The sequence below is a fragment of the Xenopus laevis genome, chromosome 3L (assembly GCF_017654675.1).
Source record: "Xenopus laevis strain J_2021 chromosome 3L, Xenopus_laevis_v10.1, whole genome shotgun sequence".
In the NCBI taxonomy this organism is placed as follows: domain Eukaryota; kingdom Metazoa; phylum Chordata; class Amphibia; order Anura; family Pipidae; genus Xenopus; species Xenopus laevis.
Genome location: NC_054375.1, coordinates 151,418,500 through 151,438,240, shown reverse-complemented (window position 1 = coordinate 151,438,240; position 19,741 = coordinate 151,418,500). Strand labels below are relative to the sequence as shown.

Below are 19,741 nucleotides of genomic sequence, written 5' to 3'. Positions count from 1 at the left end.
TGTTATCCACTATTTCACCTTTGCCATATACTGTAGCCTTTTTTTTCAATTTCCACCATTGCTACACAGCAGCTTGTTTATATGAACTAAAGTAGCGTTTCTGAAGCAAACACACCAGTTTTACCTGTGCAGGGCAACAGTACATGATATTTTCATTACTTTAAATCACTTTCATATGTTGATGTTACTGTTCTTTTAACTGATGCTTTCCTTTAATCAGAGCAGTCTGAGTATGATGAATGGCACACTGCTTTGAGCCTCCGTCGTCTATAATAAGTTATCCAACATATTGTTGTTTATGCAAAAAGACACACAAAATATGTGCTCGATACAAAATGAGCAAATAGTCACCTATTATGGCCAATACCATTCAATATCCATCCTACAATACATGGTATGGTCTATTGTTCCATCGGTTGAGCTCAACCACTTGAACATTCAGAGCCTTATCTCTTCTTCACTTCTTTATCTGCTTAAACACTGGCCAACAGTATCTCAGCAGATAACAATTCTTATTATCAGTATGTGTACGGCCCAAACAGGACAGCGGGAGCAGTGAAAAACATTCTTTTAAAAAGACAAGGAAAGTGAATTTCACTGGGTGATGTCAATTTACTGGGCACCCCCAGTTAAAATAGTTGCTTTCTTTTTACGCTGGGCTGACAACGCTCTTCAGTATATATTTATGGGTAGAGGCACACAATGCTATTTGGGGGAGATTATTCACCCAGCGACAAATCACTTTTCTTCAGGCGACTAATCTCCCCTCAATGACTTCCCACCAGCTAGAATTGAAATTGCCGATGGTATGGCACTCGGAGTGCTTCGTTTTACAAAGTCGCCCGAAGTTTCCTCATGGGGCAACTTCGGAAAACAAAGCGCTCTGAGTGCCACCCGTCTGCAATTTAGATTCTAGCTGGCGAGAAGGCATTTCGGGGAAATTAGTCGCCGAAGAAGAGACTATTTGTCGCCAGGCAACTGCATCTCCCTGTATCTCCACGTTTGTCTCTGTCCTAAAGGGGTAACTATCGTGAAAATTGAATAATGCTTCCTCATACTGAAAAAAGAAACTTTCTAAATACAATCAATTAAAAATCCTGTATGGTTTCTGAAATAATCAAGTTTATCTTCACTGTTTCTCTCTCAGCATCTGTTTCTCTTCATTCTGTCTTCATGCAGCAGTTGGGTGTGAGATGAATGATCCAATATATCTTATAGTGGGCCTTCCTTTCATAGCAGATGTTTTGGAGCTCACTCAAATAACTGATTCCAGTACAAACAAAATGTAACAAAATAACTGCCTTTGCACAAATCCTGCATGTAGAGAGACATGATGTCTGGTGATTTTAATAGAGTGAGCTCTAATACATCTTCTAGGCAAAAGGAGCCCCCCTATAAGATATATTGGATCTAATTGTCAATGAATATCTGACACCCAACTGCTGAATGAAGACAGAATGAAGAGAAACAGATGCTGAGAGAGGAATAGTGAAGATAATCTTGATTATTTCAGAATACAGAATGTTTAATTTATTGTATTTAGAAATTTTCTTTCAGTATGCTGAAGCTTAAATTAAATTTTCGTTTTTGCAATAGTTACCCCTTTTTTATAAAAAAAAAAAAAAAGGCTGTATTTGCAAATGTGTATATTGTTTGGTGTTTGTAAACAACGAGTTATCACATGCATAAATATTGAAATGACGGTAGGGAAGTCCAAAGCAGTTGCTACACAAGTGGCTAAGGGAGATGGGAGTAGCCATGGCATCGCAGGATAAGGCACCAGCAAGTGTGTGTTCGTATTTCAGACTATACAATCTTGCTGTTGCCCTTGAAGTGGCCATTCACCAGCCAACTCAATTCAGTATTCAGTTTGTTGGGTTACCATACATTTATTGGTGTGGGTATGGCCTGCTTAAAGGAATTCTTCAGTGTAAAAACAAAAACTGGGTAAATAGATAGGCTGTGCAAAATAAAAAATGTTTCTAATATAGTTAGTTAGCCAAAAATGTAATGTATAAAGGCTGGAGTGACTGGATGTGTAACATAATAGCCAGAACACTACTTCCTGCTTTTCAGCTCTCTTGGTTTCCACTGATTGGGTACCAGGCAGTAACCAATCAGTGACTTGAGGGGGTGGGCCACATGGGTCATAACTGTTGCTTTTGAATCTGAGCTGAATGCTGAGGATCAATTGCAAACTCACTGAACAGTTATGTCCCATGTGGCCCCCCTTTAGTCACTGACTAACTCAGAGTTAGAGAGCTGAAAAGCAGGAAGTAGTGTTCTGGCTATTATGTTACACATCCAGTCACTCCAGCCTTTATACATTACATGATTGCCTAACTAACTATATCAGAAACATTATTTATTTTGCTTGCACAGCCTATTTATTTACCCAGTTTTTATTTTTACACTAAACAATTCCTTTAAGGGATAAATCAGTCATGTGGATTTTCTGTTTTTGCCAAGTTGAAGTGTGATATCTCTTTGTCCTTTGAGTGCGTCTGGGAAATGGAGATTTTATTGGGTTTATCTTGTTTGGTTCCTGGTATTTTTATTGTGACAAGTTTACCCGAGCCCAGTGTTTTCCTTTTACCCGGCAGGAATTCTGTACGATTGGTTATTAGAAAAGTGCAGTTTGCACCAGAGAAGCCCGGACCCCAGCCAGTGGCGGAGACAACGCGGCATTTCCTGATGTCTGACAGGTCTCTGCACCTAGAAGCGTCGTTAGATAAAGAGGTACGTTTTCAGCATGGAATGGGTGTAAGGATGCACTAATGCAAGTTTGGCTTACCTGTATAGGTTCAATTATTTCCAGTGGGTGATACCATGCTGTTTCTATATATGGTCTTGTACTGCCTCAGCTTGCAGTTGCTTAAAGGAACAGTAACACCAAAAAATTAAAGTGTTTTAAAGTTATAAAAATATAATGCAGTGCTGCCCTGCACTGGTAAAACTGCTGTGTTTGCTTCAGAAACACTACTATTGTTTATATAAATAAGCTGCTGTGTAAAAATAGGGGCAGCCATTCAAAGTAGAGAAGACTCACGTGTGAGGAGCGCTCGCCTGCGTGTCCTTCCGTGGCAGCACCCCATCCAAGATGGCGGTGCCCAGGGGAAGCCAAGTGGTTAGCTGACACCCTTGCCTCAGCATCTGACGCCAGCATCGAACGTTACAATGCCAGGGTCAAAACGTGCAGCGTCAGCACCCAATGTCAGCGCATGACGTGACCACACACGTTTTGGCGCAATAGTTGCCTATAAAAGACGCCTGAGCCCTACAGACAGTGCCCGATTGTAGGTTCTACTGATTGAACTCTTGATCTTTGACCTCTTGCCTGAATCTCGACCTCGAAACCTTGCCACCTGAACCAACCCTTTGCCTCATTGACGATTCTTCTGCCTTACCCTTCTGTACCACAAACTGCGTTATTTCTACACTGCTTCCTCCTTGGTCCACACTACAAACTGCACCTTCGGGCCCTGACATTAGGATACACAGCAGATAGGCTCTGTAAAACATAATGTTATCTGTTATCCACTATTTCAGTTTCTGCCATTGCTACAAAGTAGTGGTGTGCCCCCTCCCAACCTGTACCAGGCCCATTGTTCCCCCTCTATAGACCCGACCTGCAGTGACATCACAAAACAGGCAGGCACAAATTTATAAATTTAGGTGCCGGAAGCCCGCAGTGCTTGGATGAAACCTACACAGCAGTTTGTTTATATGAACTATAGTAAACACAGCATATCTTCCTTCTATTGTGTACACATGGGCTTCTGTATCAGACTTCCTGGTTTCATCTTAAACCTCCAGGGCTAGGGCTTGAGCATGCTCAGTTTACTCCTCTCCTCCCGTTTCTGCTGTAATCTAAGCCCAGAACTGAGTGAGCAGGAAGTGATGTCACATTAAGATAATATGGCAGCTGCTATCTTAAGAAAACAGAGTTTCTAGAGCAGTTTACTGAGGTATGGTAAATCATTCTGCAGAATAATTATATGGTTATAGCTTGCACTATTGGGTCTAATCTATTGGCAATAATCTGCCTCAGTAGCTTTCCTTCTCCTTTAAGTAATGCCAGCGCAGGTATTCCCCTGTACCAAGCACAATTATACAGGAGAATGTCAGTTGGGCTCTCAAATCCATTGACTGACAAGCTGAAGAGATTGGCAATGGCAGTAGAGCTGTAAGTGGGTTAGCAAAAAATCCCCCAGGAATACAGAATAAATCCGCTACAGAGGGGGTGGAGAGGTCTGGACACGGGGAGGCACATTTATCAAAGGTCGAATTTCGAGTTCATGGGAGTTTTTAAAAACTCCTATGAACTCGAAATTCGACAAATCCAAACTTATTAAAAAATCTAATTTTCCAAACTCTGGTGAATAGGATCGACCCGATTTGAGTCGAGTTTTTTTTCTCCAAAAAAAAAAAACCCTGTCAGGAAGGCTGCAAACAATTCCAAATTGATCCCAGGATGTCTCCCATTGCTAAAACAGCAATTCGACAGGTTTTAGGTGTCGAATTCGAGTTCTTAAAGGGCCAGTGTATGATAAACCTCGAAAATCAAATTCAAATTTTTTTTAAAAACAACTCAAATCGAATTTTAACATTTAACTCAATAATTTCTCCAAGGCATGCTAGTAAGTAAAAAAATATACTTTATTTACATCAATAGTTAAAACACATGAAATGTATCCCCTCTAACGCGTTAGAGGGGATACATTTCATGTGATTTAACTATTGATGTAAATAAAGTATATTTTTTTACTTACTAGCATGCCTTGGAGAAATTATTGAGTTTATGGTTTTACCTCTGTTTGGTCACTAGAGGTCTCCGGCATGTATATCACTAATGTTTACTGACTCTGCTCCCAATTTGAATTTAATAGTTCAAGAATTTTAACATTTCCCTAGTCTAATTTGACAGTTTTGGCCATAAAAAAAATTGAAAATTAGTATTCAAAATTAGAATTTTCTATTCGACCCTTGATAAATCTGCCTCTTAGGTGTTTTTTTTTTTCTTTCTGCTTCTAGCTCTATTACCACGGAGAGGCAATTAATGTGAATGTGCATGTGACCAACAACTCCAGTAAGACTGTGAAGAGGGTGAAAGTGTCAGGTAGGTACTTTGCATTGTAAAGGCCAGACATACATAGAAATAGTACTGAGCCACGTATGTGATATACTCACTCCTCCTTTATATCCTGCAGTCAGACAATACGCAGACATCTGCCTGTTCAGTACTGCGCAGTACAAGTGCCCGGTGGCTCAGATCGAACTGGAGTGAGTACCTCCCATTTATGTCTCCTTCCTTTCTCTGCCTGCCCTCCTGTCTAGCTGTATTCAAGGGGTTGGTCACCTTTAAATGAAAGGGGTTGTTCACCTTCAAGATAACTTTTAGTATGTTATAGAATGGCCAATTCTAAGCAACTTTTCAATTGGTCTTCGTTATTTTTTTTTTTTTATATATAGATTTTAAATTTGCCTTTTTCTTCTGACTCTTTCCAGGTTTCAAATGGGGTCACAGACCCTATCTAAAAACAAATGCTCCCCTTATAACCCCAATTCCCAACTCCAGGCACTTTTGGTATCTTCTGCAACTTCCCATACCGCCACCCAAAGACTCAGAGCCACTACCTGCTACTCTTATCACCCCCCATAAAACCTGGCTATTAGTTCTCAAACTCCTAGCGTACTTCCCACCTATATTATCGTTGCACCTCCCCCTTTGGGGAAACTCATACTTAGACAATCCAGACATCTGTCCAAACTGTGGTCTCACTCCGGCGGATTACATCCACATGGTATGGAGTTGTCGGCACATACAGAAATATTGGGGGAAAGTGTCTACCAAAATAAGTAAAATAATGGCTCTCATAATCCCACTTGATCCACTAATCCTTCTACTGAACCAGGTAGAGGAAACCGCCCCTAACCCGGCAGAAAGAGCATTACTATGTTACCTTCTAATTCAAGCAAAGAGACTTATTGCTCTCAATTGGAAATCAAAACAATCCCCAAAGAGGAAACAGTGGGTGGAAATTTTAAAAGCCTCCGTTCCTATGTATCAGCTTACATACTTGAGATGGGGTTGCCCAAAAAAGTTTGATACGGTGTGGTCTCTGTGGCTCTCTGAACATCTACCAGGCCTGCTACCTCAGGCTGACTCATGAGTGGGTAATCCATCCCCCCCCCCACACACACGCACACACTTTTTTTTCCCAGGGTCAAGAAAGACAGTAGTGTAAATAGAGGGAAAATTACTTTACAGTAATAGTAACTTTACACAGATCTTTGTAACATTAAAACATAGAGCCAGTCAAGCCGCTGGACATAAGTGATCTGTAGATATTGTATTAATAACAAGATGTCACACAGGCGGAATGAAATATCTGGGTTTGTATGCTGGCTGTCATTGAAAACGGTGTTAATTTGCATCTGTATTTTATTTTTGTTTGTTTTTGGGACAGTTAAAACTCCAAAAAAAAACCAAAAAAAAAAAAAAACTTATTATGCATGAGCTGTTTTATGCAATATCTTTTTATAGAGACCTACATTGTTTGGGGGGTATAGTTTTTCTTTAATTTTTCTTCTGATTCCCCATGTTTGTCTATGAGGGAGTTGCCATATTTGTGCAGCAGGATTCCGTTAGTATTAGAAACTCTCTGACAGGCTGAGATGGGACAGTCAGGTTGACCTAGGTGCCAGGAACCAGCAGCCGACTTTTTCCCCTTGATGTGGGAATGCCCAAACATCTTTAACTTCTGGAGCCAATTAGTTGGCGGATAACCTGGACTTCCCAAGGGTAATAACACCAGCTATATGTCTGCTGGGGGTTATAGAGGGTGGCCAAACACGCCAAGTTAAGATCACGTATATTATTACTCAGTTACGATGTACTGGATGGGTAACTCTCAACCTTCCATTAGAGCTTGGAAGCAGCTGGTTAACAATGCTGCCCCACTCTTCATACTCACAAACAAAGTTAGAGGTTCACCCACCGAATTTGACAACGTTTGGGGTCCATGGTGTGATATTGACCCGGTCTCTGCACTTTCTGGTGAGGCCTGAACTAGGGAAGGTTTAAGCTCCACCCTCCAGGAGGCAGGACACTTGACAATAATTAATTAAGGGGCGTGCCCTACTTGGCTTAACCCCGCACACAGTGCTGAACAATCAGTTTGTCCCAAAAAAACTATAACAGGAATACTGAATTAACTGAATAACTATTGTGTCGAGTCTGTCAAATTTGGTAAAGGTATGAACAGAGGACCAGGTAGCTGCTTTGCAGATCTGGTCCAGTGAGGCCGAATTTCGCCACGCTAAAGAAGCTCCCATTGCTCTTGTTGAATGGGCTTTGACACCCTCGGGTGGTGGTGTTCCTTTTGACAAATAAGCTTGTCTGATGGTTTGTCTGATCCATCTGGTGATGGTTGTCATCGATGCTGGCCGACCTTTGCGAGGTCTGGTTGGAATGACGAAAAGAGATTTACCAAAGGGCTTTGACCTTTCAAGGTACCACTTAAGTGCTCTGACTACGTCTAGATTGTGGATCCGTCGTTCCTCGTCATTGCTAGGATCTGGAAGTCACGCAATCCAGAGTCCTAGTTGATGAAATTGCCACCAAAAACACTGTCTCATTGGTTCAAATGGAGGGTCGAGCAGGGCCTCGAGCACTAGATTAAGATCCCAACCTGGAACCGGTGGTAGAAACAGAAGAGTTTCATTTGCGACTCCCTGTAAAAAGGTTCATATACAATCTTCTGATGCTAGACGATGTTGGAACAGAATGGACAAGGCTGATTTTTAGGGAGCTGAGTTTTAGGTCTAGCTGTAGACCTCTTTGTAAGAATGATAGCACTCTGGGAATGTTGAGTTCTAGAAAGGGCAGATCAAGCTCTTCACACCAGAAGGAATGCCACACTCTGTGATAAGACTTCGAAGAAGTGGGTTTACGTGCCTTTAGCATTGTTGAAATAACCTCCTCTTCTATCCCCTTTCTTCGCCAGATGGTTGCCTCAACAGCCATCCCGTCAAAGCGAACAGGCCGGGATTGGGATGTGTCAGTGGACCCTGTCTGAGAAGGTCTGGCCTGCATTTCAGACAAATTGGCTGGTCTATTGACATCTGCAGAGCTGAAAACCATGTTCTGCGAGGCCAATAGGGGGCCACCACAATGACCGTGGTGGCTGATTGCCTTATCTTCTTGAGGACCCGAGGCAACATTGGTAGAGGGGGAAAGATGTATGCTAGATCGAACATCCAAGTTTGAGTCATGGCATCTACCCCTGCTGCTAGTCCGTCTTGACTTCGAGCAAAGAATGTGTGCACCTTTCGGTTGTTTCTGGATGCCATCAGATCTATCTGTGGTTGGCCCCAATGCTTTACTAGCTCCATGAACACCTCTGGATGAATCTCCCATTTGCTTGGATGCACTTGATTTCAGCTGAAGAAATCTGCTTTGATGTTTGACACCCCTGGAATATGAATGGCCAACAATCTTACTCTGTTGGTTTCCGCCCACCCCATTATTGATTGGGCTTCTGTCAGAGCTGCCTTGCTGCGTGTTCCTCCCTGATGATTTATGTATGCCACTGTGGTGACGTTGTCGCTTTGGATGCAAACTGACTTTTCCTGCAGATGGAGAGACCAATGGTTTAGTGCCCGTTTTACGGCCTCTAACTCCAGAATGTTTATGGGTAGTTTGGCCCCCTCTAGAGACCATTGACCTTGTGCAGATAGATTGTTCCATGAAGCTCCTCATCCTTTCAGACTGGCGTCCGTTGAAATTACCTCCCAGTCCGCAGTCGCCCAGGATTGCCCTGTGGCCAGATTGTTTGTTTTCAGCCACCACTGGAGAGTCTCCCTTGTCGTTTAAGACAGATTGAGGGCTCGATAAAGAGGGCCACCTTTCCATGACGATAGTATGTTTTCTTGTAAGGCTCGCAGATGAATCTGTGCAAAGGGAACCGCCTCGATGGCCGAGACCATGAGCCCTAATACCTTCATTGCCATGTGAACAGTTGGCCTCTGATTGGACAGCAAGGAGCATACTTGGTGTGTGATCTTGTGTTGTTTGTCTCGTGGGAGACATACTGATTGTGAGATTGTGTTGAATTCCAGACCCAGGAATATCATCTGATGGCTGGGCTGTAGGTTGGATTTCAACCAGTTGATGGTCCAGCTGAATCTCTGCAGCAGCAGGACTGTCTGATGTAGGTCCTGCTTGGCTCTCTCCTCTGATCTGGCTTTCAGAAGGAGATCGTCCATATAGGGGGTCACTGACACTCCTTGCAGACGTAATTTTGCTACTGTTACCGCCATAAGTTTGGTGAACACTCTTGGGGCTGGTGAGAGTCCGAACGGTAGTGCTACGAATTGGTAGTGTTGATATGCGAATCGAAGGTACTTCTGGTGGGGAGTCCAAATCGGTACTTGAAGGTATGCGTCAATTATGTCTAGGGACATCATCAGCTGACCCTGTTCCATTCCTCGGATCACTGACCGTTGGGTTTCCATCTTGAAACGAACGGCTCGTATGAACTTTTTTAACTGCTTGAGATCTAACACTGGTCTGAAGGACCCGTCTTTCTTTGGTACTATAAACAGATTGGAGTAGAACCCCAAGAATCTCTCTGGCCGTGGTACTGGTACAATTACTCTGGTTTGCTCCAACTTTGAAATGCAATGCCTTTTGTGCCTTTTGTGGGTGAGATGGAACTCTGGACATTAAAAATTTTCATGGGGTTAGGTTTGTGAAGTAGAGATGGTAGCCTTCCGTGACTATTTCATTGACCCATGTGTCTGAGGAGTGCTGGGTCCACACCTCCCGGAATCGTAGTAACTTGCCCCCTATCTGTTCCAACGATTCGGGGGGGGTGGCCTGTCAGGCAGAGGTAGACTTGTCTCCTGACGGCTTGTTGTAGGTTTTGTTATTGTTCCATGTGTTACGACTCTTATCGTTGGACTTGTTACGAAAGTGTGAGCATTGAGGTGGACTGGTTTTGTGAGTATATCGTCCACTTTGGCCACAAAAAATATTTCCGCGTCTGGCTGCTCCCGTTGACCTGCTTTTCGAAAAGAAAGGTGCTTTTCCCTCCGGTTGCCTGTGAGATTATTTTCTCAAGTTCCTCACCAAATAACCGTTGCAATGTCAATGATTTCTTGGAACTAAGCTCAGCTCACCAGTTTTTAAGCCATAAGGTTCTTTGTGCCGCTATGGATAAGGCTGAAATCCGGGCTGTGATTTGGGAGGTATCGAGGGAGGTGTCACACAGACAAGCTGATGCCTCTGCGATTGTCTGTGCTGTAGTTAATACAGTAATTCAGTTCTGGGTACTCCTTCTTAGATGTCTTTGATTAGTGACTCTGACCATGCCTGGATGGCTCTGGAAATCCAAGCGGAAGCCAAACTAGGCCTTAATGTTGAGCCAGCAGAGGCGTTAAATGGCTCGTAGAAACCCTTCCAAACGCCTGTCTGAAGGGTCTTTGAAAGCTGCTGAATCAGTCACTGGAAGGGTAGGAAACTTTGGCAGTCTGGAAACTGGGGCATCCACCACTGGAGTATTAGTCCACTTATCCACCAGTTATTTAGGAAAGGGGTAGGATTTGGAAAATTTCTTTGTAGCTTGGAACTTTCGCTCTGGGATGTTCCATTCATCTTGTATTATCTCCAGCAGCTGTTCATGTGATGGAAATAATTTTGTGGATTTATGTTGCCTTTTGAACAATCGTGGTTTTCTGCTTGTTGCTTTGGTACTTGTGAGATATTAAGTACTTCCAGAACCCCTTTAATGATTTTTTCTATATCATGTTGGGAATCACAGTCTCTCTCACCATCCTGATTTTCCTCTTCCGAGGAATCATCTGACAATGGAATTTCACCTTCTGAAGAAACCTGTTCTGCCAACGACTCGTCGGGGGATGTGTGCAGTAATTTGTCTTCCTTAGCGTCATCTGTGCGCTTGCTGGAAGGCTTCTGGTTAAACTTGGCCAGCGCCTTTCCTAAATGGTCAGCAATAGCGGGCAGACCTTGCAGAGAGGCCAGGCACTGGGAAAGCTGGACTGCCCAGAGGGGGGCCGGTTGGTCTTGTGCCCGACTGGGCCCTGGTTTCTGAGGTAGATTCTCTGCACTGTCGTTCTCTGTCTGTGCCACTGTAGGAATGGGGCTGTCACTTGAACAGGCTCTGGCCCCCTGTAATTTTAGTTTGACATTTTGTACAGGCAAAGTATGTCACCTGTGCTGTGGTGGGTACTCTCTCCCCCCCGCCCTTGTGAATAATCCCACTGGCCTACCTTCTGCTATTGGGTATCACCTGAGAGGTGAGCAGTGTGCGTGAGCGGAGTCAAGTGGTAGTCCCCCTGCACTAGACCGCTCCGCTGCAGCTTGCCAGTCCTCTGTGCTAACGCCATGGACAAAATGGGCGTGATCCAAAACAGGGACATCGATCCGAGTCCTGCCCCTCCTCCCAGTGCTCGCGCCAAGGTATTCGGCGTCTGGTCTCTCTCTAGCTATTGCGCCTTATACGCATTGACTCTGGAGTGCCGGTTGGTCTTGAGAGAGAGCAGCAGGGATTTATTACCCCCCAGTTTCCACACATTGACAGAGAAATGGAGTGAGTGACAGAGGGGGGTGGAGTGCGGGGGTACTGCTGAAGGCTGGGGCCACAGTAGCATAGGGGTTACTAGTGGGTACCATTCATTGCTTTGAATAAGAGACTGGAATATGAATAGGAGAGGTCTGAATAGAAAGATGAGGAATAAAAAGTAACAATAACAATACATTTGTAGCCTTACAGAGCATTTGTCTTGTTGAAAGCTGGAACAAGACAGAAGAAAAAGGCAAATAACTCAAAAACTATAAAAAAAAAACCAATTGAACAATTACTATTAGCCATTCTATAATATATATATATATATATATACATATATATATATATATACATATATATATATATACATATATATATATATATATATATATATACATATATATATATATATACATATATATACATATATATACATATATATACATATATATATATATATTATATATATATATATATATATATATATATATTATATATATATATATATATATATATATATATATATATATATATATATATATATATATATAATATATATATATAATATATATATATACACTCTTTCTTCATGGTGCCTGAATTTCTCTTTTCTTCATGGTGCCTGAAGGGAATGGGCAAATAGTGCCAAATGTTTTTTCAGCTCGTGGGTGGGTGGTAAAACAAGCGATTCTCATGTGAATGAATGAGGGGGGCAATTCTTCAAGCTGGAAAATGTTTTGAATATATGTGAGTGCAAATATCTTTTTGTCTTGGGTGTATTTATCAAAGACTGAAGTTAGAGGTCGCCACAGTCCTCTAGAGTGAAATTCCGCCACTCCATAAATTTCTGTGGAATATTTATCAGTGGGTGAAAGTGAAAGTTCATCCTTTGATAAATACTCCTTTCAAAATCCCATAGAAATGAATGGAGAGAGTTGGAATTTCACTCGAGGACTGCGATTTACAACTTCACTCTTTGATAAATATACCCTCACTGACTAATCATTTTGCCTGTGTCCCTCAGTGATCTGGTGGCCGCCAGTTCCACATTCTGTAAAGTTTACACCCTGACCCCTCTGCTGTCCAATAATCGGGAGAAGAGGGGACTGGCTCTGGACGGAAAGCTGAAACACGAGGACACCAACCTTGCATCCAGTACCATGTAAGTGCCCAAGCCCTGCACTGTTATTCTCTTCGTATGAATTGCTGGATCTCATTGGCTTCTCTTTGTTCTGCAGTGTGAAGGAAGGCTCCAGCAAGGAGGTTTTGGGTATTCTGGTGTCCTATAGAGTCAAAGTAAAACTTGTAGTGTCGCGTGGGGGGTAAGTATTCTTTTTTTTTTTTTTTTGCAGGAACAAGGGGGATACTGATGATATATGTAATATATTGCTCTTTTTTTTCTGTATTAGCTCATGTTTGTGCTGGAAAGGATCACTAGGTTTTTAGATGATGTCATATAATATTTAGGATTGTCTTGGGGAAATGTAAGTGATTGTGAAGTATAGAGCATATTAAAGGAACCGTAACACCAAAAAAAATTAAAGTGTTTTAAAGGAATGACAAAATAATGTAGTGTTGCCCTGCTCTGGTAAGACGCACTGCACTTTTTCAGCCTTGAATGGCTGCCCCCATGGCTACACAGCAGCTTGTTTATATAAACTATAGTAGTACTTATCTATCTACTGTGTATCCTGTGCTTGAATGGCTGCCCCATGGCTACACAGCAGCTTGTTTATATAAACTATAGTAGTACTTATCTGTTATCTACTGTGTATCCTGTGCTTGAATGGCTGCCCCCATGGCCACACAGAAGCTTGTTTATATAAACTATAGTAGTACTTATCTGTTATCTACTGTGTATCCTGTGCTTGAATGGCTGCCCCCATGGCTACACAGCAGCTTGTTTATATAAACTATAGTAGTACTTATCTATCTACTGTGTATCCTGTGCTTGAATGGCTGCCCCATGGCTACACAGCAGCTTGTTTATATAAACTATAGTAGTACTTATCTGTTATCTACTGTGTATCCTGTGCTTGAATGGCTGCCCCCATGGCCACACAGAAGCTTGTTTATATAAACTATAGTAGTACTTATCTGTTATCTACTGTGTATCCTGTGCTTGAATGGCTGCCCCCATGGCTACACAGCAGCTTGTTTATATAAACTATAGTAGTACTTATCTGTTATCTACTGTGTATCCTGCGCTTGAATGGCTGCCCCCATGGCTACACAGCAGCTTGTTTATATAAACTATAGTAGTACTTATCTATCTACTGTGTATCCTGTACTTGAATGGCTGCCCCATGGCTACACAGCAGCTTGTTTATATAAACTATAGTAGTACTTATCTGTTATCTACTGTGTATCCTGTGCTTGAATGGCTGCCCCCATGGCCACACAGAAGCTTGTTTATATAAACTATAGTAGTACTTATCTGTTATCTACTGTGTATCCTGTGCTTGAATGGCTGCCCCCATGGCTACACAGCAGCTTGTTTATATAAACTATAGTAGTACTTATCTGTTATCTACTGTGTATCCTGTGCTTGAATGGCTGCCCCCATGGCCACACAGAAGCTTGTTTATATAAACTATAGTAGTACTTATCTGTTATCTACTGTGTATCCTGTGCTTGAATGGCTGCCCCCATGGCTACACAGCAGCTTTTTTATATAAACTATAGTAGTGCTTCTGAAGCAAACACACCAGTTTTTCCAGTGAAGGGCAACAGTACATTATATTTTCATTACTTAAAAACACTTTAATTTATTGGTGTTACTGTTCCTTTAATATAAACCTAACCATAATGGATTCATAATGTCTGCGCAAATCTCTTACAGGGATGTGGCTGTAGAGCTGCCCTTTGTCCTTATGCATCCAAAGCCACCAGAGAACATCTCACGACCTTTGTCGGGTAAGCAGCATTTCGGGAGATGAGTTTTTTTTATGTCTCTGTGCCTTTATCTATTTGTAATACTCTATGTCTACTGATCTTCAGATCTTTCCTGCTAAAGGGCTCGTGGGTTGCCTTGGGTTGATACAGAAGCCTGACCATAAAGTGCAGTATTTCTAGCCGAATTCTTTAAAGGGGAACTTAAGTGTAAAATAGAATAAGGCTAGAAATGCTGTATTTTGTATACTAAACATAAATATGAACTTACTGCACCCCAAGCCTAATTAAACAAATGATTTATGCTCTCATCATCTTGTAACTTTGTTATACATCTTTGCAAGATCATGCACATGCTCGGTGTGGTCTGGGCTTTAGTTGGTAGGTTAAATTTAGGGACCGTCATAAATTATCAAAACAGCACAAGTCAAATAATATCTGCCAGAAGCTGATACAGCAAGACTGATTAATAATCAGAATATACAGACTGCACTGGGTCTGCAGGTACTAATCTCTACACAGTCGCCGGCTGCTCTACAGAGAAACAAACAAAGCTGCTTGAGGTCAGGGAAGTAGTTTGAAAGTATGATCATTTTCCTGCAGAGCAGTTAGGGACCGTCTGAAGTAGGGATGCACCTACTCCAGGATTCGGTTCTGGATTCTGCCTTTTTCAGCAGAATTTGGATTCAGCCGAATGCTTGTGCCCGGCCGAATCGAATCCTAATTTGCATATGCAAATTAGGGGAGTAAAAATGTGTTCCCCTTCCCATCCCTAATTTGCATATGCGGATTCTAGGGATGCACCAAATCCACCATTTTGGATTCGGCCGAACCCTCGAATCCATCCCAAAAGATTTGGCCGAATACCGAACCGAATCCGAATCCTAATTTGCATATGCATATTAGGCGTGGGAAGGGTAAAACATTTTTTACTTGTTTTGTGACAAAAAGTCACACAATTTCCCTCCCGCCCCTAATTTGCATATGCAAATGCAAATTAGGATTTGGATTCGGTTCGGCCTAGCAGAAGGATTCGGCCTAATCTGAATCCTGCTTAAAAAAGGTCAAATCCTGGATTCGGTGCATCCCTGGCGGATTCGGCCAAATCTTTTGCGAAGCATTCAGGGGTTCGGCCGAATCCAAAATAGTGGATTCGGTGCATCCCTAGTCTGAAGTTTTCTATCCACAGCAGTCAGAGCAAGTAAAACGAAGGGCGAATTTCACTGCATATAGTCAGGTTTATTGTAAAAGCGGCACACATTTTTTAATTATATTGGAGATAGATTTCTTTTTCATTAAAGAAAGTAAAAATGGGATTTTATTTTTTTTTTTGCCTTTATATCCCCTTTTAAGGGGATCTATTGAAAAAAATAAATTTAATATAAACTTCATCTCTCTGATATGACACTTTCGATGTACAATCAGTTAAAAACTCCATACCATTTATGAAATTATCAAGTTACTCTTCACTCTCCCTCTCTGAGCAACCTGTCTCTCTTCAGTCTGTCTTCCTGCAATAGGTAGAGTCAGTTTTTGTAAGATGTAGGGTTAATACGTCTTATAGGGGGCCTGCCTTTCTTAGCAGAGTAACTCAAACAACCAACTCCAGCACAAACAAAAGATAAACAAAATAACAGACTCTGGCAAACACCCTGCTCACAGAGAAACAGGATTTCCATCAAAGTCGGTTATTTTTAAAGAGTGAGCACCTAGTTTAAGGGTGAACCCCCCCCCCCACACACACACACACACACAGGATGTATTGGACCTAACTGTCAATCAAAAACTGACTCCTTCTACTTAAGGAAGACACAATGAAGAGCGACAGGTTGCTCAGAGGTGGAGAGTGAAGAGTAACTTGATTATTTCATAAATGGTACAGAATTTTTTTAATTGATTAAGGGGGTTATGTAATAAAAGGCACTAAGTTTGCACAGGAGCAGTAACCCTTAGCAACGAATCAGCAGGTAGGTTTTACTGGTCACCTGTTTAAAAGCAAGCATCTTGTTGGCTGCTGTGGGTTACTGCTCCGGGGCAAACTTAGTGCCTTTTATTACATATGAGAGTAAGTTTCTTATTTCAGTGAGATGAAGCTTCTATTACATTTTAATTTTCACAATAGATCCCCTTTAAAACTTTAGTTTCCGTTTGAATTCACTCCCATCTGGGTAGGGCCTTTTCCAATATTTAAAGGGATTCTGGCATGCTTTTTTTTATGATGTAGTTTATATTTCTAAATTACACTGTTTACACTGCAAATAATTCACTCTACAATATAAATTTTTTAGTTGTAATATTGGTGTGTAGATGCATCTCAGGTCATTTTGCCTGGTCATGTGCTTTCAGAAAGAGCCAGCACTTTAGGATGGAATTGCTTTCTGGCAGGCTGTTATTTCTCCTACTCAATGTAACTGAATGTGTCTCAGTGGAACCTGTTCTTAGATCTACCAGGCAGCTGTTATCTTGTGTTAGGGAGCTGCTATCTGGTTACCTTCCCATTGTTGTTAGGCTGCTGGGAGGGAAAGGGAGGGGGGTGATATCACTCCAACTTGCAGTAAAGAGTGACTGACGTTTATCAGAGCAAAAGTCACATGACTGGGGGCAGCTGGGAAACTGACAATATGTCTAGCTCCATGTCAGATTTCAAAATTAAATATAAATAAATCAGTTTGCTCTTTTGAGAAATGGATTTCAATGCAGAATTCTGCTGGAGCATCGCATCGCTATTAACTGATGTTTTTTGGAAAAAAAACATGTTTTCCCATGACAGTATCCCTTTAACATGCCCCTTCCCATTTCCCGTGTGTCCATACTGTGTGGTGTTGCTATTGTAACCTCTCCTCAACCGATCCTCCCACTTTGCCCTTTCAATAGCTCTCGGCTTCTCAGACTCACTTGATCTGTGTAACAGATTTTTTTTTCTTGAGATCTGAATGCTTATTTTTCTTCTCTCCTCTTATGTAATCTCTCCCTTTCGTGTGTGAGTCAGGCGGCATGATATTGACGGAAGCTTTATGTATATGGCAGCTCATGTGTGTTATCCCTTCTCTTTCTCACAGAATACCCTCAGACAGATGTGCCAGTTGATACCAACTTGATTGAGTTCGACACCAAGTAAGCACGGGGGGCATTCACCTGTTTATTCAAATTCTCCTGCCATTAAAGGAAAACTATACCCCCAAAATGAACACTTGAGCAACAGATAGTTTATATCATATTAAGTGACATACTAAAGAATCTTATCAAACTGGAATATATATTTAAGTAAATATTGCCCTTTTACATCTCTTGCCTTGAGCCAACATTTTGTGATGGTCTGTGTGCTGCCTCAGGGATCACCTGACCAGAAATACTGCAGCTCTAACTGTAACAGGAAGAGATCACCTGACCAGAAATACTGCAGCTCTAACTGTAACAGGAAGAGATCACCTGACCAGAAATACTGCAGCTCTAACTGTAACAGGAAGAGATCACCTGACCAGAAATACTGCAGCTCTAACTGTAACAGGAAGAGATCACCTGACCAGAAATACTGCAGCTCTAACTGTAACAGGAAGAGATCACCTGACCAGAAATACTGCAGCTCTAACTGTAACAGGAAGAGATCACCTGACCAGAAATACTGCAGCTCTAACTGTAACAGGAAGAAGTGTGGAAGCAAAAGACACAACTCTGTCTGTTAATTGGCTCATGTGACCTAACATGTATGGTTTGTTTGTGTGCACCGTGAATCCTACGATCCCAGGGGTCGGCCCTTGTTTTTTAAAATGGCAGTTTTCTATTTATGATTACCCAGTGGCACATACTACTAAATAAGTATATTATTATGAAAATCGTTTATTTACACAAAGCAGGGTTTTACGTATAAGCTGTTTTATGCCATATCTTTTTATAGAGAACTATTGTTCGGGGGGGGGGGGTATATTTTTTCTTTAATATTCCTTGACTCACTCATCTCTTCTGTCTCTGCAGCTTTGCCCAGGATGACGATATCGTGTTTGAGGATTTTGCTCGCCTGCGACTCAAAGGGTTAAAGGACGACAAGGACGACGACGAGGCCTACTGCTAACCCCGCCCCCTGCCTGGGGGGAGTGGCCATGCCGTCCCACTGATATACATACATTGTGAAATAGCGACCATTTTATTGGCGGTGTATGTATATTGACCTCCCCCCCAACACAAACACACACTGGTTTTATCTGTGGGAAGGATAGACTTTGTATGTTTTTATCGTATCCATAAACCATCCTCCTGCGTACATTGTCTATGTATACGCTATAGCCCAGACAAACAGGGAAATGTCAGCTGAAGGCTTTATATGTTGGCACACACAGATGTAACAAATGTATGTATATAATGTGCATACACACGTACACTCTCCCACGCTTGTATACCTGGCTGTGCGCTTGTACGTTGTGAAGGACCCGTATTCCGTGGCTCCAGCTGTGTACACTCGTTTGGCAGGGGCTACCTACTGATTTGTGGATCTGTTGGAATCGGAAAACTGGTTGCTAGGGGTAACAAGACTGGGGCAGACATAACCTGCATTGGTTCATATCCCCGACAGCACCTTGTAGATGTCTTTATACCCTCGTTTTGTTTCACTGATCTCTGTCACATCTCTGTGCTTTAGGCAAATGAATATGAGCCCCTGACATTGTCCTCCCCCTTTTAATGATATCTCAGTGGCTCCTCCTCTAAACCCGCTTATTTGCCCTTGCAAAAGTTAACCACTTCATAACCTGACTTACCAGCCTCTTCTTATGGGAAGGAATTTTCTCTGGTTGAGCTATTGAAGGAATGGGGTAATACCCGGCTCTGTACATGCCGTGACAAAAAGGGTATTTTCTTTTAGGATTTCTCCTTTTAATTGTTCCTTCTGTGGAGAGGGCAGAGGGTAGAGGGATGGGGCCTGAGATCAGTAAAACAAACTCCTGCTTGGAGGCATTTTTGGATTGTATTTTCTGTAGGCAGATGAATGTGAATGAAATGAGCTGGGGCCGTGCCTTCTTGAATCCAGTCTGTGTACTGGGACTGGTGTGGCCTGGCTATCGAATCTACCTATTTGCACATTATTTATCGGAGTGCTCGGCAGCCTCAGACAGTTTTATACACACATCCGCTCCCTAGAGCCCACACCTCTGTTTAAAGGCGGCCGATACTGTTTAATATCCAACCTATGGGCAGATATTGGCCGATCGCAGTAGGCCTACCTTTCTGTTCCATTCATTTAACGCTACAGGCTGAAGATGCTTTTG

General features: G+C 42.2%; 1 protein-coding gene across 1 annotated transcript in view; it reads left to right on the top strand.

The window, feature by feature from the left end:
• Positions 1–18,741, top strand: part of arrb2.L (arrestin beta 2 L homeolog) — a 37,221-nt gene extending 18,480 nt beyond the window's left edge. The window contains exons 8-15 of the mRNA XM_041587318.1: positions 2,604–2,739; positions 5,035–5,119; positions 5,211–5,283; positions 12,616–12,753; positions 12,830–12,913; positions 14,434–14,507; positions 17,543–17,597; positions 18,456–18,741. Of these exons, the coding sequence (XP_041443252.1) occupies positions 2,604–2,739; positions 5,035–5,119; positions 5,211–5,283; positions 12,616–12,753; positions 12,830–12,913; positions 14,434–14,507; positions 17,543–17,597; positions 18,456–18,552 (742 nt within the window). The 3' untranslated portion in view covers positions 18,553–18,741. The remainder of the gene's footprint in view (positions 1–2,603; positions 2,740–5,034; positions 5,120–5,210; positions 5,284–12,615; positions 12,754–12,829; positions 12,914–14,433; positions 14,508–17,542; positions 17,598–18,455) is intronic.
• The last annotated feature ends 1,000 nt before the right edge of the window (positions 18,742–19,741 follow it).